The sequence below is a fragment of the Oncorhynchus mykiss genome, chromosome 12 (assembly GCF_057628025.1).
Source record: "Oncorhynchus mykiss isolate SJ-2025 chromosome 12, ASM5762802v1, whole genome shotgun sequence".
NCBI classification, from domain to species: Eukaryota; Metazoa; Chordata; class Actinopteri; order Salmoniformes; family Salmonidae; genus Oncorhynchus; species Oncorhynchus mykiss.
Window position 1 is genome coordinate 92363114 of NC_143033.1, and position 24536 is coordinate 92387649.

The window sequence follows — 24536 nt, forward strand, 5'->3', positions numbered from 1 at the left end:
AGTATGTACATTGTTTTAACTTATCAATAACATGCAAAATAGCAGATATAAATGTGTCTAGAGTTAGATCAGAACCAAAACGCAAAAACGAGAGCAGCAACAACAGAAAAACAAGCACCGAACTCAGACAGTAGCTAGCTAGTTCCATAAGGTTAACTAGCCTCGACCCTGAGAGAAGGAAGCCTTCTCCTACTACCACATAACGTAACTGTTTGAGTAAAATATAACTCGTTAATTTGATTTACGGTCATAACTAATGTAAGTTAGCTAACTTGCTAACATGACAGCTAACTAAGCTGTACATCATTCTAAATTACTCACTGGGTGCCTATACGTAGTTAATGATACCTCACTCAGTAACGCTATGTGTACAAGCTGTTTCATGTATGTGTTGCTGCTATTGTTGTCACTTGTTTGGCTAGCTAACATTCGCAACAACAATAGCCAACTAGCTAACGCGTTACCAAGTTCAAGTTGTCCGTTTTGCTAGCTAGCTTACTAGTAAGCTTAACGTTCTTACCATCAATGTCATTGAGCAGAGCCGTGTCAATATCGCTGGGGTCATTTAGGGATATGGTTGGATCCAGATTATCCAGTGACTGATCGTCAAAAGACAAGTTCATTTTTGCTGTCTCGTTATGGTTAGCTAAATCACTGTGGCTAAAAACTTACACAAACATCGATTTAAGTGGAAATCGTATCTAGCTACATTTGCAATAATTCCAGTGAGATAAACTCTGTTATTGATCTGTCAAATAGTGCCTTCTTCTGTCTTCATATTGATGCCCAAGAGGCACACTTCTCACGCTAAACAGTGCTCATTGAGGATCCATCCACATGTTTAGCCAGCTAGTTACAGAGCGCTTAATGAGTGACACTTGTTCTAGCCAACCCCCGACCACTTGCGAATGCTGACTCCCCCTTCATGGTCTCATACCTTTCTTTGACTGGCAACTCCAGGACGAAATACAGTGTCCATGGTATTTACATTTGTGCATGGCTATTGCAAAGAATAAAAAGCAGTGTTCCTTGAAAACGAATATATTGTTGGATGAACACTGTGGGGAAATACATATCCAAAGTCAATAAGCTTCTTCAAGTGCCAAATACATAAATTGAACGTGGAAATATCATGTCATGTTTTTAATATTTGTTTTGTTTCGTGGTCTGTACTTATATAATGCATTAATGACGTTTTATAATCGAGAAAACGGTATTGTCCTCTGGAAAACAACAGCATGGGTGTTTATTATGGGCTTGTCCTTAACAGCCAATCAACGCCAAGCAGGGGTGGGCTAACTACTGTTCAAGCTTGTGTGGCCCGTAGTGATGACTGTCTGTAGAACCAGAGAATTCGACCAATGGGGAACTCGGAAACCGAGTGGGGTGATCTGACATCACGACTTTGGCTCCCGTGGTTACATCATGTATTTCTCCTGGAGTAGTGGAGGGGAAGGGGGAGCAGGCTAAATATATGGAGGGACATACATAGTACAGTGCGGCTTCAAAACTTTTAGGGCAAGACGAGATTAACAGGGTTGATTTAACAAAGCTCATGGAAGTCCCCTTTGGTTGGACAATGACATGTAGCATAAAGTCAAAGCAAACATTTTCCTCAAAGAATAAATAACAAAAACACATATTATTCAAACCATGGTAATTAAGCAATTAACACAAAGTAATGGCTCTCTAAAAAGACCATTCAATAATCAACAATAATAACCTTGATCAAATTATCCGATATGTGGATTGTAGTAGGACATGTGAGCCGTGTGTGAGCTCACCAAAACACAAGCACACACAAAGGGGGCACAACAAAGGTGTGGTACTGGAAAGAAATGGGTCAACGACCGACAGTAGCACAGCTGCAAACTAGTTGTTGAATAGCAAGCAGTGGAGCAGGAGAGATATAGTATATAGGGGCCCGGCCTGCTTTCAGCAGGACTGCCTTTGTTGCCTGGGGCGATTGTTGTCCTGACTGACATGATGCTCTTTTGAATCTGGTAACACACCAGGAGATCAGTGTGATGCTCAACAGGCAGCCAAAGGAGCAGTCAGTTATCAGCATAGATCCAATTGAGAGGTCTATGGGTGTGCACTGTATTCAGTCAGGGAGATCCAGGCAGATCTAAACTGAACAAAAATCTAAATGTAAAATGTTGGTCCCATGTTTCATGAGCTGAAAAAATAAAATCCCAGAAAATGTACATAAAAAGCTTATGTCTCTCAAATTGTGCACACATTTGTTTACGTCCCTGTTAGTGAGCATTTCTCATTTGCCAAGATAATCCATCTACCTGACAGGTGTGGCATATCAAGATTAAACAGCATGATCATTACACATGTGCAATTTATGCTGGGGACAATAAATGGCCAGTCTAAAATGTGCAGTTTTATCACACAACACAATGCCACAGATATCTCAAGTTTTGAGGGAGCGTGCAATTGGCATGCTGACTGCAGGAATGTCCACCAGAACTGTTGCCAGAGAATTTAATGTTAATTTCTCTACCATAAACCACCTTAATGTCATTTTAGAGAATTTGGCAATATGTCCAACCGGCCTCACAACCACAGACCACATGTAACCACGCCAGCCCAGGACCTCCACATCCGGCTTCTTCTCCTGCGGGATGGTCTGAGACTAACCACCCGGACAGCTGCTGGAACTGGGTTTGCACAGCTGAAGAAGTTCTGCAAACTGTCAGAAATCATCTCAGGGAAGATCATCTGTGTGCTCGTCATTCTCACCAGGGCCTTGACCTGACTGTAGCTCTGCATCGTAACTGACTTCAGTGGGCAAACGCTCACCCCCGATGGACCCCGGCGCGCTGGAGAAGTGCACTCTTCACAGATGAATCCCGGGTTGCAACTTTACCGGGCAGATGGCAGACAGAGAGTATGGCGTCATGTGGGCGAGGGGTTTGCTGATGTCAACGTTGTGAACAGTGCCCCATGGTGGCAGTGGGGTTATGGTATGGGCAGGCATAAGGTAGACAACAAACACAATTGCATTTTAATCAATGACAATTTGAATGCACAGAGATACCGTGATGAGATCCTGAGGCCATTCATCCGCAGCCATCACGTCATGTTTCAGCATGATAATGCACAGCCCCATGTTGCAAGGTTCTGTACACAGTTCCTGGAAGCTGAACATGTCCCAGTTCTTTCATGGCCTGCATACTCACCAGACATGTCACCCATTGAGCACGTTTGGGATGCTCTGGATAGACGTGTACAACAGCATGCTCCAGTTCCCACCAATATACAGCAACTTCGCACAGCCATTAAAGAGTGGGACAACATTCCACAGGCCAAAATCAGCAGCCTGATCAACTCTATGCGAAGGAGATGTCGTGGTGCATGAGGCAAATGATGGTAACACCAGATACTGACTGGTTTTCTGATCCACGCCCCTACTTTAAGGTATCTCTATTCCCAGTCATGTGAAATCCATCGATTAGGCCCAATTTATTTATTTAAAAATTGACTGAATTTCTTTTGTGAACTGTAACTCAGTAAAATCATTGAAATTGTTGCATGAATACATCTGGAGTGTCTGCATGGACATCAACAGGAAACTATTACCTTGGCATGGGAGGGGAGGTATAACTACCTACAGTATAAGGGGAAAGGTTCAGGGTAGGGGAAACATGCAGTGCTATGAATAACATGGTGCAAGAAGTGAGTCTGTTGCATCACTCAGTGGGCCACTACGCCAGGTTGAACTATGAGCTTGTCTCTGCCTGAATTTACCATGTGTGTTCACTATCATATTTCATATACTAACACCATCGCAAGGACAAATGTAATACACACAAGAAAATAACCATAAACAAAGTGTTGGTAGAGGTCACACGTTGCTAGTGTTTTATTGGTTAATACGTGCATAATCAGGTCACACAATAGAAAGCTGAAACCAAAGTAATGAATTGCAGAACAGCACAGCCATAGAACACCCACATCATCATACAGGAGGGACAAGAGTTCTCCTGACCATTTAGTCTAGACCGGAACATTTCCTAGTCAGGAAAAACAGCTGTTCCTCAACAGAACAGCGGAGGACACAATTTCCAGCTCCCCCATGTCCATACTCAGTGAGCAAAACTGGTTGAAAAAACATTTAACTAGTTTTGCTGTTGAAATTACATATTTCAACCAGTTTTGCGGGTAGTGAAGAGATACATTGGGTTACAATGTCCAATAGCTCATTCCTGTTGCAACCCAACAGGTCCACATGTTCCATAGCAATCCAACAGGTCCACATGTTCCATAGCAACCCAACAGATCCACATGTTCCATAGCAACCCAACAGATCCACATGTTCCATAGCAACCCAACAGGTTCACATGATCCATAGCAAACCAACAGATTCACATGATCCATAGCAACCCAACAGGTTCACATGATCCATAGCAACCCAACAGGTTCACATGATCCATAGCAACCCAACAGGTTCACATGATCCATAGCAACCCAACAGGTCGACATGTTCCATAGCAACCCAACAGGTCGACATGTTCCATAGCAAACCAACAGGTTCACATGATCCATAGCAAACCAACAGGTTCACATGATCCATAGCAAACCAACAGGTTCACATGATCCATAGCAAACCAACAGGTTCACATGATCCATAGCAAACCAACAGGTTCACATGATCCATAGCAAACCAACAGGTTCACACAACCATCTGATCGGAGGACAGCGTAAACGATTAAGCATATACATAACGTTTTCTGGTTATAAAAAATTAAAAGTGACACACATAGAAATCAACTGTTTAAAGTGACATGTTATATTTGTTCAGTAACAAAGAATCTTAGTTCAAACATCTCTATGCTTTGTCCAGCCTTAAGACATAAGAGGAACAGCAACTGTTGATTGTAAAATGTATGCTACTATTTCATAAGAGGTGGAATTAAAGCAACAGAAGACCAACTAGGACAAGAATGAAACAGAGTTAAAGCGCATTAATAACAGTTTATTCTGTTACAGTATTCTAAAACACATTCAAACATTAATGCCCAAGACAAATCATACAAATAATGTACTTGTTTGTAATATCACCCTCTAACATTTATAAATGATTGTTAAAAATAATGTTTGATCTGGAAGCAGATGTTTTTAAATAAAATACAGTAAGGTCTTTTTTACTTATTTGAGTATCTCATTTACAGTATAATACACATTACTTTGATAAGTATATAAGGATACTTGCAAGTAAACACATAGTTCCTATTGAAGTGAAACGTCATGGCGTTTTGTAGTTATTCATTTGGTGTTAATTGTAGAAGCTTTATAAGCATTAACTTTGAAAAGTACTGGCAAAAGAGTTGAAATGAAGAACGAACCTCTTTTGCCTCAAAGGTCTGTAGCCCATGTTTTCCTGACAACAGGAAGAGAATGTTATGCCCGCATCTAACTCCATTACCTACTGTAGGTAAGCAAAGTAAAATAGAATGTTAACAGGTTAAAATGGGCCGTCCCACTAGCAGAGTCACAGCCCACAGCTACCGCCCACTGTAATCCTCAAAAATAAAAGACAGGAAGCTTTACCAGACAATTTAGACCACAGTAAAAACACATAAAACACGGTAAAAATAACGTTTTTGGTCATCCTTCCGAAGCACATCCGAACCTATTTCTGTTCCACACATGTATGTGTAAAGAGAGGAGAGCAGGGGAGCTTCCCCAAAGTAGAAAGGATCTGGGAGGAATTCATTTTCCTGCATGACATTACTGTACATATACAACCAGGAGACCAAACAATACATTAATGAGTTAGCCTTTCGACTAGGCGACCTACACAAAAGCTAATAATTCAGTTGGACTTTTAAACATGTACTGCAGGTAAGACTCACATATTTCTGATGTATATACATATTTATGTAAACATACGTAAAAAAAATGATTACAATAACTACATGTATAAGCGTTTGCAATAACTTTTCTGTGAAGTATGCTACCAATACGCCATCATAAATTTACAATTTGATTCGATTTTCAGTGCCATATTTCACCTGCGCTATTCCTTTAATTTCCATATCAGGAAAAAGTGTCCGGTTTTCTATTTACGGCTGTCTGTAAAGTGTGCTTTGTAGAGCAGAAAAGGGCTGAAATTTCATAAAGATTTAAAATCATATGCAATTAGTCTAAGAAAATGTCTTGTGTCCTATAAAAACAGTTCCCATCTTATTAACACAAGGATAAATATACCGAAACGTTCAAGGATCCAAAAGTGCATAAAGTTCATGAAATTGGTCTCATGGTAGAAGGGGAGGGAAAACATTGAAGAATAGCCCAATATCAGAAGACACCAGTGGAGGCTGCTGAGGGGCTGGAAAGGGGCTGGAAAGAAGCGAACGGAATGGCATTAAACACATGGAAACCATGTGTTTGATGTTGTTGATACCTTTCCACTTATTCCGCTCCAGCCATTACCACGTTCCCGCCCTTCCCAATTAAGGTGCCACCAACCTCCTCTGATAAACAATTACTAAATTAGTTTGTCATTAAAAAGTCTTTGGAAGAACTCAAAATCGCTACACTTACATAGTGTACAGATAGTACCAGAGCGGAAAGTCACTGCTGCAACTCATACGGTTGTTGTCGTGGTAGTATTAATCACATTCCATTTGTCACATGCCCCGAATACAACAGGTGTAGACCTCACTGTGAAACGCTTATTTACAAGCCCTTAACCAACCATGCAGTTTTATGAAGAATAAGAGTTAAGAAAAATATTTACTAAATGAACTAAAGTAAAAAATAAAAGAGTAACAATAACGGGGCTATATACAGGGGGTAACGGGTCAATGTATGGTACCGGTACCCCCTGTATAATATCCATCAGAAATATTTGGTGGGTGTTACTTAGGTTCTGATTGAAAATACTATTTTGGACCCTTTCCTTCCCTACAGTATGTACACACCACACAGATAACATGGAGGGAAGTTGACAACAGCTTTTCAAAGAGGAAAGCAAATATAAAAGCTGTGTGCCAGATATTTGCTGTGGTGCCATAGGGCTTGAACCTTGACATGGCTGCTTGCAGCTGTATATATTTTGTCCTTCTCCCTTTTGAAATGTGGAGACAGACAGATACAGGTAAGTCATGTTTGCTATTTGGCCCTGCAGAACTATTGTGCCATAATTGAGTAACACTAGCATGGAGTCTGTCAAACAGTAGTCTTTCCTCATGCATTGCCTTTCCCTGTACCAACATTTCACAACTGTAGAATGGGTAATGAAAGGGTTAAGGAAACCTAAAAAGGAACGTGAGTAAATAATAAAAAAGAGACAACTACAGAGTGCAGCGCTAGTACATAGTACAGTACAAACTGTTAAAAGAATAAATGCATAAATTATTCATAAGCTACATTTATTAAAATAACACAGTACTCCTCTGTTTGTATAGACTATATGCCTCGGTCTGCTTTTTCAGAAGGATTTTTTCTGTTAACCTTCACACCTTCAGAGGAACATAAAGACGAGGTTGTGTCATTTTATCCTCATCCTCACAATGTTAGGTTATATCCTCCTTAGGGTAGCTAGCTGCAGATGAGATACAAGACGACAGACACATCCCACACTGACAGACGGATCAAACCCTCAATAGTAATACATGATGCAACGCGGCTGGGCAGGCGGACAGCAAGCAGACAGCAAGCAGACAGCAAGCAGACAGCAAGCATGGTCCTCTGCAGGAGGAGGATTGGTGTTCAGTTCAGTAGCTACACTGCTGCTTGGCAGGAGTGGCGGATAGGGGATACCTAGGTACTGCAGATGTCTCAGAGAGAGAGGTTTCCTGGGGGAGAGTCTACAAGGCAAAGAGGGCATCCTCCGTCCGTTCAGCCTTCTTGCGGGTGCCGCTGGGGGCGCTGAGAGGGGGACCAGGCTCATCACCAGGGAGCGATGGTAAGGAATCGACCACCTTCGCTCGATCCTCCAGAAACTTATCAAACTCTAGAGGAAGAGGAGAGAAAACCCCTGTTAACAGCAGGACATATACAAATGGTTAGTCAGTTGTTGACTTTTTGGGTAGTGATCCTTATTGCTGCACCTTCTGGAGAGGCACAGTACTGCATGTTTTTGCCCCACATCAGCAGTGAAACACCTGATTCAGCCAATCAATGTGTTGAAGATCAGTAGATTGGTTGAATCAGGTGTGATGGTACTAAACTGAGACAAAAGCCTGCAGTACTGCGGCTCTCCAGGAGCAGGATTGAGAATAACAGCACAAAGGCTGCGTTTAAACAGACAGCCAATTCTGATCTGATTGGATTGGTCAAAAGACCAATTAAGTGGCAAAAGATCCGAATTAGGCTGCCTGTGTAAACGCAGCCTAATATATCAAGTACTAAAGAGCTGATCAGAGAATTTTGACACAAATTAGGAAACTGAATCTATCCCACATTTAATGAGAGCTTCTACATGAGACATGCACAGTATCAAGTGTTAGTGTCCTGAATCCATCCATACCTTCACTCGTCACCCCTTCCTCACCATCTAAACCATCGCCTTTCTATTCAGAGGAGAAGAAATGGAAATCAGTGAATCCATAACATTTGTGGGCAAGTCTGCCAGGAGGAGCACACAACCATTGACTCACCAAGATGCCTTACAGTAAATGGACATTGTTAGGCGTCAAAGTCGAAACATTAGTCTTCCCTTCGGTATTGAATAAGTATGGGTTGCAAAATTATTTCCCAAAATCCCCTTGTTCTCCTTAAATCTCAGAGTAGAATTCACAGATTTCCTGCTTATTCCCTCTTGATTCCAGGAATCTTCCAACAAGGATTTCTTGAAAACCAGGGGATTTTGGGAAAGTTACGGACATGTTACAACCCTACGTACAAGTTGACTAAGCTACTTACCTCCCTGACCTCTACAGGACACCATTCACAACTCAGGGAGATCACTCTCACGCAGTGCTTTTGTACTGACATTGAGGTACTTCAAGAACATGTACTTTCCACCACTGTGACGGACCCATGCTTCCACCATACTTCAATAGACCCATCCACTCGTCCATCCAACTTTTCAGAACCTGTTTACTCTGCTATATCCCTTTAAGGACCTGTGAGTACCTTTCACATTCATCAGGGAGAACCACTGTAGCATCAACTGGTGTGATATGATACAATACCAATGTCATCTTTAGACAGGCAGGTTTTATTCTTCACTCCAATAGATTCTCTAGATTAGCATTATGGTAGCATGTGAGAGATAGCTCACAGTTATATCACTCTCATCATTGGTGGAAAACCATTAGTCAGATAATGAATGGAAGGAAGATGGTCAACTAAAGTTTAGAACACTACATGTGATCTACCTGGTTACGTGAGATGGATAGAAATGTGAATAAAGAAAAAGAAACGAGAGAGAAAAGAAGAGGAGAGAGAGAGCGAGAGAAATCAAGGTAAAGAAGCTCACCACATCAGCACAGAGCCACTCCTCTATGTCATCCATGACAGAGGACTGCGATACGGGGATCTATGGAGCAAAGCCATGGACAAACCCAGCGGACGGCACAAAGCCACACAATAATAAACCCACCCGACAACACAACAGAACAAAGAAATGACAAAAACAAAAGAAAAACAACAAGAAAAGATTCACCGGAGGCTCTGAGAGGAAAATGACAAATAACAAAAACAAAGCCATCAAACCAAAACCAAGATCAGAGGAAGAGAACACCAGACACATGGCCGTAGTCCTCAGACAGTCTCTGTGTGTGCAGGTTCCTCTTTCATGTTCAACTCATTGATTTATTATGCATAGGGACAGGATTTCTAGCTGACTACATGACCTGACCAGGAAAAAATTAATAATAAGAATTGGGTCCCTGGGCATAGGCTATTACCAGTTCATAGGCTATCACCAGTTCATAGGCAATAACCAGTTCATAGGCAATAACCAGTTCATAGGCTATTACCAGTTCATAGGCTATTACCAGTTCATAGGCTATTACCAGTTCATAGGCAATAACCAGGGCCCAGAGATTTACCTGGGTCAAATCACATGGTCAGGATTCTGGGAAAACTCTTGTCCCAGACCACTTCCAAGGTATTTATTTTGTCCTTGTTAGTTCTAATGAGTAGGCATGAAACTACCAGCTGATTTGATAGCTACAGTTATGTAACACTGTTAATTAGTCCAGGTCATTAGTCAATTAGCAGATCAGCCAATTCACATGAGTCAATCATTTATTGGAAGGACAACCAGCAAATGACAGGGACCACCGAAGACTGGGAATGAGGACTAATGTCATAATGACACACAAGCACACACAGAGCATGAGCAACGCTGGCTGCATGACATCATGCAGTGATAGTGAGAATGGAAAGGAGAAGGTGAGAGGGTGGATGCCATGGTTTGTGTGTCATGTGGAGGTCGGAGTGACTCAGGGTACAGTACCAGCAATCGGGACTGATAGGAGAGGGGTCAATGGTCATGAAGGCTGCCCTAACATTTGCATATATGCACAGGTCTAGGATCAGCTTACACTCCTGGTTTAATGGTTCTGGGTGAAAGTATACCCATATGCACAGATCTAGGATCAGTTTACCTTCCCCAGATCCTAACCTGAACCATTCATTAAAACATCCGTATCACGATGTAACTGAATCCTAGCCGGTCTCTTTCAATCTCCTTCTAGTTGCCGATCACAAAGATCCAAGAGACGGAGATACTGAGAAGTTACACAGAAGTACACAAACTAGTGGTGTTGAGAGCAGAACACTATGATGGAGAAGAGATCATGCTCAAGCTGCCAGGCATCTGCATTCACTGATGTCATGTCGACAATCTAGTCTTTAGAATCTAGATTATCTAACAGATCAAATTCCACTGTTGTGTACCGATATAAGAAGGACATAAACGTATCATGCTCTTAAAGATTCTATTAGCTCTTTTGGGACTTTGACGAGAGATGTTGAAACAAAGAATCAAGGAAAACATCAACAGGTACTGTTGTGTAGGATGCTCCATACACTAGGTCACTAGCGGTAGATAGAAAACTCACTCAAAAGGTAAAACAGAGGGTGAGTTACTGTAAGGGAATTCCCCACAGAGTCACGTGATCTGCATAATGATATGAAAGTCAGATCATATGGATTTGGCTGTCTAGCTAGCTAAACTCCTTTCCAGCAACTTCACAATGTATTGTTTTTAAGCCTTGTTCACAGATTCCGGTTGTTGAACATTATGCAAAGTCAACTTTGCAAAGCCAACAGGGTTGACATAGAATGGTCAACATCCCTTCAAATTAGTGGATTCTGCTATTTCAGCCATACCCATTGCTGACAGGTGTATAAAATCAAGCTCACAGCCACGCAATCTCCAGACAAACATTGGCAGTAGAATGGACTTACTGAAGAGCTCAGTGACTTTCAACGTGGCACCGTCATAGGATGCCACCTTTCCAACAAGTCAGTTTGTAAAATTTCTGCCTTTCTAGAGCTACGCCGGGTCAACTGTAAGTGTCGATATTGTGAAGTGGAAACGTCTAGGAGCAAAAACAGCTCAGCCGTAAAGTGGTAGGCCACATAAGCTCACAGAACTGGACCGCCGAGTGTTGAAGTGCGTAAAAATCATCTGTCCTCGGTTGCAACACTCACTACCGTGTTCCAAACCGCCTCTGGAAGCAACGTCAGCACAATAACTGTTTGTCTGCAGGTTAATGAAATGGATTTCCATGGCCTAGCAGCCGCACACAAGCCTAAGATCACCATGCACAATGTAAAACATCGGCTGGAGTGGTGTAAAGTTCACCTCATTGGACTCTGGAAATGCATTCTCTGGAGTGGTGAATCACGCTTCACCATCTGGGTTTGGTGGATGCCAGGAGAACGCTACCTGCCTGAAAGCATAGTGCTAACTGTAAAGTTTGGTGGAGGATGAATAATGGTCTGGGGCTGCTTTTCATGGTTCGGGCTAGGCCCCTTAGTTCCAGTAAAGGGACATCTTAACACTACAGCATACAATGACATTCTAGATGATTCTGTGCTTCCAACTTTATGGCAACAGTTTTGGGAAGGCCCTTTACTGTTTTTGCATGAAAATGCCCCCGTGCACAAAGCAAGGTCCATACAGAAATGGTTTGTCGAGATCGGTGTAGAAGAACTTGACTGGCCTGCACAGAGCCTTGACCTAAACCCCATTGAACACATTTGGGATGAATTGAAATGCCGACAGAGCCAGGCCTAATCGCATGACATCAGTGCCTGATCTCACTAATGTTCGTGGCTGAATGGAAACAAATCCCTGCAGCAATGTTCCAACATCTAGTGGAAAGCCTTCCCAGAAGAGTCAAGGCTGTTATAGCAGCAAAGGGGGGACCAAGTCCATAATAATGCCCATGATTTCAGAATGAGATGTTCGACGAGCAGCTGTCGACACACCATGGTCAACAGGGTTGACATAGGACTAGAATTCAAATAAATAAAAGTATGGTACAATATTGAACAGTTTAATACCAATCACAACAGCAACCAATGTGTCAGATCATCAACAGTATTGTAACTAATAGGTTTAATATGTTAAATGGGTTAATGCACTAGTGTTCCAGTGTTAAAACAGGACTTCTATGCTAGTTGTCTTTAAATATGTATAGTATATTATCTCCACTGAACAAAAGTATAAACACAACATGTAAATTGTTTGTCCCATATGTTGGTCCCAAGCTGATTACACGGCATGATCATTACACAGGTGCACCTTGTGCTGGGAACAATAAAAGGCCACTCTAAAATGTGCAGTTTTGTCATACAACACAATGCCACAGATGTCTCAAGTTGAGGGATCGTGCAAGTGGCATGGCAGGAATGTCCACCAGAACTTTTGCCAGAGAATTTTATGTTAATTTCTTTACCATAAGCCACGTTAATGTCTTACTAGAGAATTTGGCAGTACATCCAACCGGCCTCACAATCACAGACCACGTGTATGGCATTGTGTGGACGAGTGGTTTGCTGATGTCAACGTTGTGAACAGAGTGCCCCATGGTGGCGGTGGGGTTATGGTATGGGCAGGCATAAGCTACAGACAACGAACACAATTGCATTTTAACCGATGGTAATTTGAATGCACAGAAATACTGTGAAGAGATCCTGAGGCCCATTTTTTAAAAAAGGTATCTGTGACCAAGAGATGCATATCTGTATTCCCAGTCATGTGAAATCCATGGATTAGGGCCTAATGAATGTATTTAAATGGACTAATTTCCTCATATGAACTGTAACTCAGTAAAATCTTTGAAATTGTTGCATGTTGCGTTTATATTTTTGTTCAGTGTAGTTCAATAAAAATGTATCTATAGACCGTTAGCTTGACAATGCATCTGACAGAGATGGTGATACTTATCGCTACACAGACGTTTGAACCAGACGTCGAATCAGCAATAATGATACTGTTGACAACAAATCTGATGTCAACCATAGAAATAGAATCCCTTTTAAAATGGCCGCCGGTCTATCCATTCTATACCGACTGACTTGAATGGGGATTCCCGTTCCAGTGATTATATTTCTATAATGTCAACAGCCATGGCAACATAACACCTGTTGTGCAGCAGTAAAGTATCTGTACCTCTCCTGGGTTTAGTGTGTGACTGTTAGACATTAACTGTTTGTGACTGCTGAAAACCCACACCTGGCCCTGGGGACCAAGCAGACCTTTCACGTCATCCATGAAGGGAGGATGAGAGGACCAGGACCAACAGTAGGAGGGACAGAGTGAAGGGAGTCCACATTTGTAACAGTAGGTAGGTGTGTGTTTGTATTCAGAATATGCATAACTCAGATTCACCAGCTCAGAGGTCCTAGGAGTTTAGATTCCTTTCAGAGCACACAAGGACAAATTAAGATTCTAACAGCTTATTTATTCATCATTGTGTGGGTATTGTACAATTGGAGGAGTCGTCTGGCTTTTTCTAACGTGTCTCCATTCTACTGTTGGCGCTAGCTGGTTTAGCAGTGCTGGGATATGGATTGTCAGGGGGATGGATGGATGGATGGGGGGGGGGGGGGGGTGATGAGGGTGCCAGCGGTGTAGGGGGATATGGATGATGGGGTGATTGGACATAGGGGGAGGACACTGAGGATGGAGTCCTCACCATTCCTTGGGTAATAAGCCAGCTGTCTATGGGCAGCTCCAACTCTGGGTTATCATCCCCTATGACCCTCAGCTGAATCAACAACAGAACAACACCTTACACAAGATAGAGGAAGCCCCAGACCAGAGCAACAGAGCAAAGAGAGGAAACAGAGAAATCAAATGCAATGCAACAACCTAGACTGAAGAAAATATAGGGAGAGGAAAGGATGGGGGGAACAAACGAGAGGAAAATACCAGAATCATTCCAATTAAAAGGTGAACGCATGGGGAAAGGAGGAAGAAAATAAGGATAGTTTGAACTTTGAATCCTCAGCTGATCACTAAGCCCCAGACTGGCAGATACATTCCATCTGAGGCAATCTCAACTGGCACTGGAGGGTGAAGGGTGTGTGTAATCGGTTTGTGTAATCGGTGTGTGTGTGAGAGAGAGAGAGTTTAGATTTCATAATACTTTATGTCTGGCCTTACAGGTGTAGAACCTGATTACAAAGTGCCTTGTTAGTACTGACTGACTGTGGTACAAGAAGTGGAATGAAAAAAATAAACACAAGAGTTTTGACAATTTGAAGGAGAAAAGGTGACATGCAAAAAGTGGAATTCAATAGCATGGTTTCCTATGAACTTTGACACCCATAACGTGACAAAATACTGTCTTACAGAGAGCAATGACCAAGACGAGAGGAAAAAACAACACCAAACACTACTGAGGAATGACAGAATGACCAAGTAATGGGAGTTTATAGTTTAAAATGTCTAGAGAGAGTATTACATGTAGCTCTTTAGAATACCTAGTTATACTAGACTACAAGCCATGCGGTAGTGTGTGCTTGTTACTCCAACAGTGTAGTTCACCATACAGAGCTGGCTAGCCATGGTCTACTACTGTATTCATCTGGTATTACTCCTGGAAAGTCAGAGGCCTGTGTCCCAAAGGGCAACCTATTCCCTATATAGTTCACTACCTTTTGACCAGGGCACTATATAGGGGATAGGGTGCCATTAGTGGTACAGAGAGCAGAGGTCAACTAACATCACACTACAGGCCATCACATGCAGAGAGAGGAGACCATGAGCTGAGAGATTAACCTTATCAGCCATTTTAACAGCACGTCAACCACACTTCACACTTCACTGTGGTGGGATGTGAATCTAAACTACATCCTCCAGCATGCTTTGGTGCACTCACCCCTCCAGTGGCGTTCTGTTGTCTGACGTCCAGAGCTGAGGCAAGCCCACCCAGGGCTCGAGGGTCCTCGTACTTCACACTGACAACACACACACACAGACAGAGAGAACACGTTAGAGCCCGTCCCACTATGTGGCATGGAGATGGTTCTGGAAGGCTGAGAGTGGTTCTAGAACAGGAATGGACAACACCACATTCACAACTCTGGTCCTGGGGGACAGCATATTGCAGGCTTTTGTTCCAGCCCAGTTCTAACACACCAGAGTACATTGATGTTAGTCTAACTAGAAGACTATGATAAATAGATTTCATTAATCAGGTGTGCCATTGCGGGACTGTGACCAAAAGCCTGCACACACAGCAGTCAGTCTGACAGGATCAAAGCTGCAAATCCATAGTAACAGGGTTCTAGAAGTTTGGAAGGGGTTCTAGAAGTTTGGAAGGGGTTCTAGAAGCCAAGGGGAGAGCTAAGTTTGAGGAAGCCATACTTTTTGCGTTGATCTGCCAGAGAGCTGGTCCTGGTCTGAGCAAACATGTCAAAGTCGTCTCCAGGGTTGTGGCCCGACAGAGAGGACAGGGTACCACTGACACTAACCCCACCCACATCTGAGAGAGAGCGAGAGAGAGAGAGACAGAGAGACAGAGAGACAGAGAGACAGAGAGAGAGAAGGGGAGGAGGAAGGGCAGAGAGAGAGGCAGAGACGCACAGAGAGAGAGAGAGGCAGAGGAGAGAAAAGAAAGAAAGGAAGAGTTGAGAGAGGGTGTAAAGGGGGGTGTGGGGAAGAGAGAAAAATAAATAGATGAGATCTAAATGTCCACAATGACAGTCATCATCCTGCACCAGTCCTCTAGAATCAATGACAGTCATCATCCTGCACCAGTCCTCTAGAATCAATGACAGTCATCATCTTGCACCAGTCCTCTAGAATCAATGAGAGTCATCATCCTGCACCAGTCTTCTAGTATCAACGACAGTCATCATCCTGCACCAGTCCTCTAGAATCAATGACAGTCATCATCCTGCACCAGTCCTATAGAATCAATGACAGTCATCATCCTGCACCAGTCCTCTAGAATCAATGACAGTCATCATCCCGCGCCAGTCCTCTAGAATCAATGAGTCATCATCCTGCACCAGTCCTCTAGAATCAATGACAGTCATCATCCCGCGCCAGTCCTCTAGAATCAATGACAGTCATCATCCCGCGCCAGTCCTCTAGAATCAATGACAGTCATCATCCCGCGCCAGTCCTCTAGAATCAATGACAGTCATCATCCTGCACCAGTCCTCTAGAATCAATGACAGTCATCATCCTGGGTTCTGGTCTACTACCTGCCCTCCAGGACACCTACACCACCCGATGTTACAGGAAGGCCATAAAGATCATCAAGGACAACAACCACCCGAGCCACTGCCTGTTCACCCCGCTACCATCCAGAAGGCGAGGTCAGTACAGGTGCATCAAAGCTGGGACCGAGAGACTGAAAAACAGCTTCTATCTCAAGGCCATCAGACTGTTAAACAGCCACCACTAACATTGAGTGGCGGCTGCCAACACACTGACACTGACTCAACTCTCAACCACTTTAATAATGGGAATTGATGGGAAATTATGTAAAATATATCACTAGCCACTTTAAACAATGCTACCTAATATAATGTTTACATACCCTACATTATTCATCTCATATGTATATACTGTACTCTATATCATCTACTGCATCCTTATGTAATACATGTATCACTAGCCACTTTAACTATGCCACTTTGTTTACATACTCATCTCATATGTATATACTGTACTCGATACCATCTACTGTATCTTGCCTATGCTGCTCTGTACCATCACTCATCCATATATCTTTATGTACATATTCTTTATCCCCTTACACTGTGTATAAGACAGTAGTTTTGGAATTGTTAGTTAGATTACTTGTTGGTTATTACTGCATTGTCGGAACTAGAAGCACAAGCATTTCGCTACACTCGCATTAACATCTGCTAACCATGTGTATGTGACAAATAAAATTTGATTTGATTTGGTCAAAAGTAGTGCACTATATAGGCAATAGGGTGCCATTTGAGACGCAAGCGCTGTAGAGCAAAGGAGCATATTCTCCCCCTTTCTCTGTCTCAGGCCTCAGCCAGAGCATAGTGCCACGGAGTGCAGCAACATCATTTAGGCTAACAGGCAAGTCATTTACAGAGACTTATAGAGCAGGGCTTATTTCCCATTAGAGCACTGATTAGAAACCTTCTTACACTCCACTGCCCTTGTGTGTGTGTGTGTGTGTGTGTGTGTGTGTGTGTGTGTGTGTGTGTGTGTGTGTGTGTGTGTGTGTGTGTGTGTGTGTGTGTATGGGCAGTGTGTTGCTTGCTATGGGCTATGCATCATTACAGTATAGCGTACCTAGCATCTGGTGCATTTGTATATAGTACACAGAGTATCATTTGCGTTCCTATTGAACCATTCCCCATCCTTACCCAGGCCGGCGAGCTGAGTGGACAGAGTTGAGGGACCAGAGGTAGGGTCTTGGATCAGGGTCCGGGCAGGGGAGGCTGTAGCCCCAGCCCTAGGGGCGGTCACAGGGGGGATGCTGGACGGGGGTGTGGAGGTGGCTCGGAGGCTGACCACAGCGGGCGAGCCTGGCGTTAGGTCTATCAGGTTGTCCTCTGTGGCTTCACTAAGCATCTGGAGGGAGACAACAGAACACAGTCAACACACACAGCGGTGGCTCCTGTAGAGAAAATTAACAGAGGTAGGAGGATGGAGGTAATGGAGATGTCTACTAGTCCAACACATCACTATCCTCTACGTTTGACTACGGACATCAGAGGGCTTTACGAGAGAGAGGGAGATAATATTCTAGTTCTCTGGAACACCACCACTATATAAAAGGTTCCATGGTCCAATAAGGAGGTCCATACATTACAGTAGTAAGACATGTTTCAACATTCTCCTCATTGACTCTATTCATCTCAAGACAGAGCTGGGATAGAACAGAGTGCTGTCATGTTTCAACATTCTCCTCATTGACTCTATTCATCTCAAGACAGAGCTGGGATAGAATGGAGTGCTGTCATGTTTCAACATTCTCCTCATTGACTCTATTCATCTCAAGACTGAGCTGGGATAGAATGGAGTGCTGTCATGTTTCAACATTCTTCTCATTGACTCTATTCATCTCAAGACAGAGCTGGGATAGAACGGAGTGCTGTCATGTTTCGACATTCTCCTCATTGACTCTATTCATCTCAAGACTGAGCTGGGATAGAATGGAGTGCTGTCATACTTGCCTCCATTAGCTGACCACGACACAGAGAAACAGAGAAACACACAGAGACATAAAACTGCTATACACATGCAGCAAATTAGCCACAAACATTGACAAATCTAAATCATATCGCATTTCAGAAAATACATTGAGAATGGACTGAAACAAATAACACAATCAAATCAAATGTCATTTGTCACATGCTTCGTAAATAACAGTTGGAGACTAACAGTGAAATGCTTACTTACCTTCCAAACAACACAGAATACAATAACACATTCATAGTATAATATAACAAAATAATACATGGGCTACCAGTACCAATCTGATGGGCAGGGGTACGAGGTAATTGAGATAGACATGTACATATTGGTAGGTGTAAAGTGACTAGACTACAGGATAATAAACAGTAGCAGCAGTGTATGTGATGAGTGTGGAAATGTGGAATTGTGTGTGTGGCAACAGTGTGCCTGTGTGTACGTGTGATGTCTGTGACTGTGTGTGTGTGTGTTGGAGTGTCAGCGTAAAGTATGCATGCGTGAGTAGAGTGCTGATCACAACAAACTGACAGATAGTAACATTAATATCCACTCCTGTTGAGTTGTTCATAGATGTATAGATCAGTGAGATAACTCACCCCGTTATTCTGAGCCGCTCTACCCGACCGGTACCTCTCATACCTGCAACACACCACAAGTCCTCAGAGTTCCATGTAAAGAACACGTGGGCATTGGCATCAATCATACATTTACATTTCTGTCATCTATAAAACAACATGAAAGGAACGCTTTGACTTTTTGAGACCATGGAATCTTCAATAGAAGTGTCTGCTTCAGACAGGTCCCCCGGGGCCCAAGATGATTAACTGTGTTCTTGTAGGGCCTGCTGAAAAAAACGTGCTCCACATGCAACATCATGTCACAGCAGATATCCTTGTTCACCAGTGGACTTTGTGTAGCTGTAAGCCTATGAAGTCAAGTAAGCCTAATTGTGTGTGTGTGTGTGTGTGTGTGTTACCTCTCGTATCGTAGGAAGATGTTGTTGAGGTCGTCGTTGACGTGCAGCAGCTCCTCTGTCACCTCCTCATTGGAGACCCGGGAGATCAGCTCCACCACCCGCTGCTGCATGGCCCTGCACGTCCTGTTCAGCTCCTACACACACAAACACACACAGGGTGAGGACACAGACAGCATGGCCCTGCACGTCCTGTTCAGCTCCTACACACACAAACACACACAGGGTGAGGACACAGACAGCATGGCCCTGCACGTCCTGTTCAGCTCCTACACACACAAACACACACAGGGTGAGGACACAGACAGCATGGCCCTGCACGTCCTGTTCAGCTCCTACACACACAAACACACACAGGGTGAGGACACCGACACAAGGTGAGGACAGGGCATCACTGATGGAAAGGTGAGTATGTCTCTCAGAAGGTGGATGACTAGAATTCTCTAAAACGGGTCTCTAGCCAGCAGGTAGCCATACATGTCCATCATTAGACTCAGTTGTGTTACTTAGTAAGAGAAATCACAACACCTACATTTCATTTATTGAATCACAGTTTAACTGTATTACCTAAAGTCACCTCATAAAACAGTGGAAAGGTCACCTGAATCAACTACCTATCTATCACACCCTCAGTCACTGCCTGGTATGGCAACGGCTCAGCCTCCGACCGCAAAGCACTACAGAGGGTAGTGCGAACGGCCCAGAGCATCACTGGGACCAAGCTTCCTGCCATCCAGGACCTCAAAATCAGGAGGTGTCAGAGGAAGGCCCTAAAAATTGTCAAAGACTCCAGCCACGCTAGTCATAGACTATTCTCTCTGCTACCGCAAGGCAAGTGGTATCGGAGGACCAAGTCTCGGTCCAAGAGGCTCCTAAACAGCTTCTATCCCCCTAAGCCATAAGACTCCTGAACATCTAATCAAATGGCTTCACAGACTATTTGCGTTGCCCCTCCCCCTCATTTACACCGCTGCTACTCTCTGTTATAATCTATGCATAGTCCCTTTAATAACTCTACCTACATGTTCATATTACCTCAACTAACCGGTGCCCCTTCAAATTGACTCTGTACCGGTACCCCCCTGTATATAGTCTCACTATTGTTATTTTACTGCTGCTCTTTAAAAACGTATTACTTGTTACTTTTAACAAGATCAGCATCTAGGGACAACTTCACCCTACACCAACTGTCACTTAAGCAAGTACAGGAATATTTGTTGTTCCCCTCTCCTCACCCCTAGAGTGGTGGAACTACTCTCCCTAGAGCGGTGGTACTACTCCCCATAGAGTGGTGGTACTGTGGTGGTACTATGGTGGTACTACTCCCCCTAGAGTGGTGGTACTATGGTGGTACTACTCCCCCTAGAGCGGTGGTACTACTCCCCCTAGAGTGGTGGTACTATGGTGGTACTACTCCCCCTAGAGTGGTGGTACTATGGTGGTACTACTCCCCCTAGAGCGGTGGTACTACTCCCCCTAGAGTGGTGGTACTATGGTGGTACAACTCCTCCTAGAGCGGTGGTACTATGATGGTACTACTTCCCCTAGAGTGGTGGTACTATGGTGGTACTACTCCCCCTAGAGTGGTTGTACTACTCCCCAAAGAGTGATGGTAGCCTAGTGGTTAGAGCGTTGGGCCAGTAACCAAAAGTTTGCTGGATTGTATCCCCAAACTGACAAGGTAAAAATCTGTTGTTCTGCCCCTGAACAAGGCAGTTAACCCACTGTTTCCCGGGTGCCAGAGACGTGGATGTCGATTAAGGCAGACCCACCCCCCCCCCCCCCCCCCCCCCCCGCACCTCTCTGATTCAGAAGGGTTTGGTTAAATGCGGAAGACACATTTCAGTTGAATAACTGACTAGGTATCCCCCTTTCCCCTAAAGTGGTGGTACTATGGTGGTACTACTCCCCCTAGAGTGGTGGTACTATGGTGGTACTACTCCCCCTAGAGTGGCGGTACTACTCCCCCTAGAGTGGTGGTACTATGGTGGTACTACTCCCCCTAGAGTGGTGGTACTATGGTGGTACTACTCCCCCTAGAGTGGTAGTACTACTCTCCATAGTGGTGGTACTACTCCCCATAGAGTGGTGGTACTACTCCCCCTAGAGTGGTGGTACTACTACCCCTAGAGTGGTGGTACTACTCCCCCTAGAGTGGTGGTACTACTCCCCCTAGAGTGGTGGTACTACTCCCCCTAGAGTGGTGGTACTACTCCCCCTAGAGTGGTGGTACTACTCCCCCTAGAGTGGTAGTACTACTCCCCCTAGAGTGGTGGTACTACTCCCCCTAGAGTGGTGGTACTACTCCCCCTACAGTGGTGGTACTACTCCCCCTACAGTGGTGGTACTACTCCCCCTACAGTGGTGGTACTACTCCCCCTACAGTGGTGGTACTACTCCCCCTAGAGTGGTGGTACTACTCCCCCTAGAGTGGTGGTACTACTCCCCCTACAGTGGTGGTACTACTCCCCCTACAGTGGTGGTACTACTCCCCCTAGTGGGCTAAATGAGTTCCAATACATTTCAGAGCGGTGGAGCGGTGGACTCTAGAGCGGTGGTACTACTCCCTCTAGAGCGGTGGTACTACTCCCTCTAGAGCGGTGGTACTACTCCCTCTAGAGCGGTGGTACTACTCCCTCTAGAGCGGTGGTACTACTCCCCATAGAGCGGTGGTACTATGGTGGTACTACTCCCCCTAGAGTGGTAGTACTACTCCCCATCGAGCGGTGGTACTACTCCCCCTAGAGCGGTGGTACTACTCCCCCTAGAGCGGTGGTACTACTCCCCCTAGAGCGGTAGTACTACTCCCCCTAGAGCGGTAGTACTACTCCCCCTAGAGCGGTAGTACTACTCCCCCTAGAGCGGTGGTACTACTCCCCCATAGAGTGGTGGTACTACTCCCCATAGAGTGGTGGTACTACTCCCCCTAGAGCGGTAGTACTATGGTGGTACTACTCCCCCTAGAGCGGTAGTACTACTCCCCCTAGAGCGGTAGTACTACTCCCCCTAGAGCGGTAGTACTACTCCCCCTAGAGCGGTAGTACTACTCCCCCTAGAGCGGTAGTACTACTCCCCCTAGAGCGGTAGTACTACTCCCCCTAGAGCGGTAGTACTACTCCCCCTAGAGCGGTAGTACTACTCCCCCTAGAGCGGTAGTACTACTCCCCCTAGAGCGGTAGTACTACTCCCCCTAGAGCGGTAGTACTACTCCCCCTAGAGCGGTAGTACTACTCCCCCTAGAGCGGTAGTACTACTCCCCCTAGAGCGGTGGTACTACTCCCCCTAGAGCGGTGGTACTACTCCCCCTAGAGTGGTGGTACTATGGTGGTACTACTCCCCCTAGAGCGGTGCTACTACTCCCCCTAGAGCGGTGGTACTACTCCCCCTAGAGTGGTGGTACTACTCCCCCTAGAGCGGTGGTACGACTCCCCCTAGAGTGGTGGTACTACTCCCCCTAGAGTGGTGGTACTACTCCCCCTAGAGTGGTGGTACTACTCCCCCTAGAGTGGTGGTACTACTCCCCCTAGTGGGCTAAATGAGTTCCAATACATTTCAGTTGAGCAGCAGGGTGACTACCGCAGGGAAGGTTTAAACTTGTATTTTTAAAAACTAAACAGATGGAGCGCTATGTGTGAATTCCTTTTTTATGTTGCGTGCAATACACAGCTGTCTCAAATTCTCAATGATGAAAAGCTTCCACAGTTAGGCCAGTGATGAGGCTGAGGGGGTGTCAGAGAAATAGAATTACTAGACTGAACGTCCCCATTCAAGTCAATGTTGTGGAATTCTGAGGGCCTCCCAAGTGGCGCAGTGGTCTAAGGCACTGCATCTGGGTTCGAGTCCAGACGACTCTGTCGCAGCTGACTGGGAGACCCATGAGGCGGTGCACAATTGGCCCAGCGTCGTCCAGGATTTTTCAAAAATGTTTTGAAATTGTGTGTAATTATATTCCTATGGGGATGTAGTATCTGACCCGGAGTTATAGAAATATAATTACTAGAATGGGCATCCCCATTCAAGTCAATGTTCTATAATTGTATTTCTATGCTGGATGTAGTCCATTTTCTGACCTGAAGGAGTTCCAGGTCCGAGGAGTCCTCCTGTCCAGGCACCATCTCAGTCAGCATCTCTGACATCACTTTGGTGTTTCCCCTCACAATGTCCAGTTCACTGCGCAGCCGGGCGATCTGAGGAGGACACACATGGGTCAAGGGTCAGAGAGAGAAAGTATTCCCTGATCTGATCAAAGCTAAGTGGAGGCACCCTTGCTTTTGTACCTCTACGCATGATAGATCAGTGTGTATAAGGTAGTTGTTGTGAAATTGTTAGATTACTTGTTAGATATTACTGCACGGTCTGAACTAGGAGCACAAGCATTTCGCTACACTCGCATTAACATCTGCTAACCATGAAAATCTTGGGCCCTGTTTGAAAACTGTGAACATACATCCTTCCTTCCTCCCCTTCTTTGACGCAACCCTGAGGACAGGAGAAACTTTTTTTTTTTATTGGGCAACGTCCAGTCAGTTCTTTTCCGTTATTAGCCTAATGAACATGACTCTGGCAGTAGTTTAACATTAGCCGTCAGAGGCCATCTTTATCCTCACCTGTTCAGGGTTGGCGGTGATGGGGCCCTGTACGTTGGGGATGTGTGGTATCTGTAGGATGGGGGTGAGGGGGGCGGGGGCCGGAGCCGGGGCGGCTGCAGGCTTGGGGAGGGTGGCTGTGGCTGCAGCGTGGGGCTGGATGGGGGCTTTGTACTTTAGTACAGCTGGGTCCACCTCTGGTAGACCCTGTAGAGAGAACACAACATGTAGTTAGTTAGTAGAGCTCTGTAGAGAGAACACAACATGTAGTTAGTTAGTAGAGCTCTGTAGAGAGAACACAACATGTAGTTAGTTAGTAGAGCTCTGTAGAGAGAACACAACATGTTGT

General features: G+C 44.6%; 2 protein-coding genes across 9 annotated transcripts in view; both read right to left on the reverse strand.

Moving 5' to 3' along the window:
* Positions 1–4450, reverse strand: part of srebf1 (sterol regulatory element binding transcription factor 1) — a 39974-nt gene extending 35524 nt beyond the window's left edge. For both annotated transcript variants that reach the window (XM_090194053.1, XM_090194052.1), the window contains exon 1: positions 521–4450. In XM_090194053.1, the coding sequence (XP_090050179.1) occupies positions 521–623 (103 nt within the window). In that variant the 5' untranslated portion in view covers positions 624–4450. The remainder of the gene's footprint in view (positions 1–520) is intronic.
* Positions 4451–4966: 516 nt separating this feature from the next.
* Positions 4967–24536, reverse strand: part of LOC110538041 (TOM1-like protein 2) — a 43846-nt gene continuing 24276 nt past the window's right edge. For 3 of the 7 annotated variants that reach the window (XM_090194059.1, XM_090194057.1, XM_090194055.1), the window contains exons 6-16: positions 24209–24394; positions 23672–23788; positions 19605–19738; positions 19225–19267; positions 17797–18004; positions 15800–15917; positions 15312–15390; positions 14124–14195; positions 9443–9502; positions 8489–8531; positions 4967–7972 (exon numbers count right to left, since the gene is read on the reverse strand). In XM_090194059.1, coding sequence (XP_090050185.1) covers positions 7827–7972; positions 8489–8531; positions 9443–9502; positions 14124–14195; positions 15312–15390; positions 15800–15917; positions 17797–18004; positions 19225–19267; positions 19605–19738; positions 23672–23788; positions 24209–24394 — 1206 coding nt within the window. In that variant the 3' untranslated portion in view covers positions 4967–7826. The remainder of the gene's footprint in view (positions 7973–8488; positions 8532–9442; positions 9503–14123; positions 14196–15311; positions 15391–15799; positions 15918–17796; positions 18005–19224; positions 19268–19604; positions 19739–23671; positions 23789–24208; positions 24395–24536) is intronic. The other 4 variants (XM_090194062.1, XM_090194061.1, XM_090194060.1 and 1 more) reach the window with 2 other exon arrangements.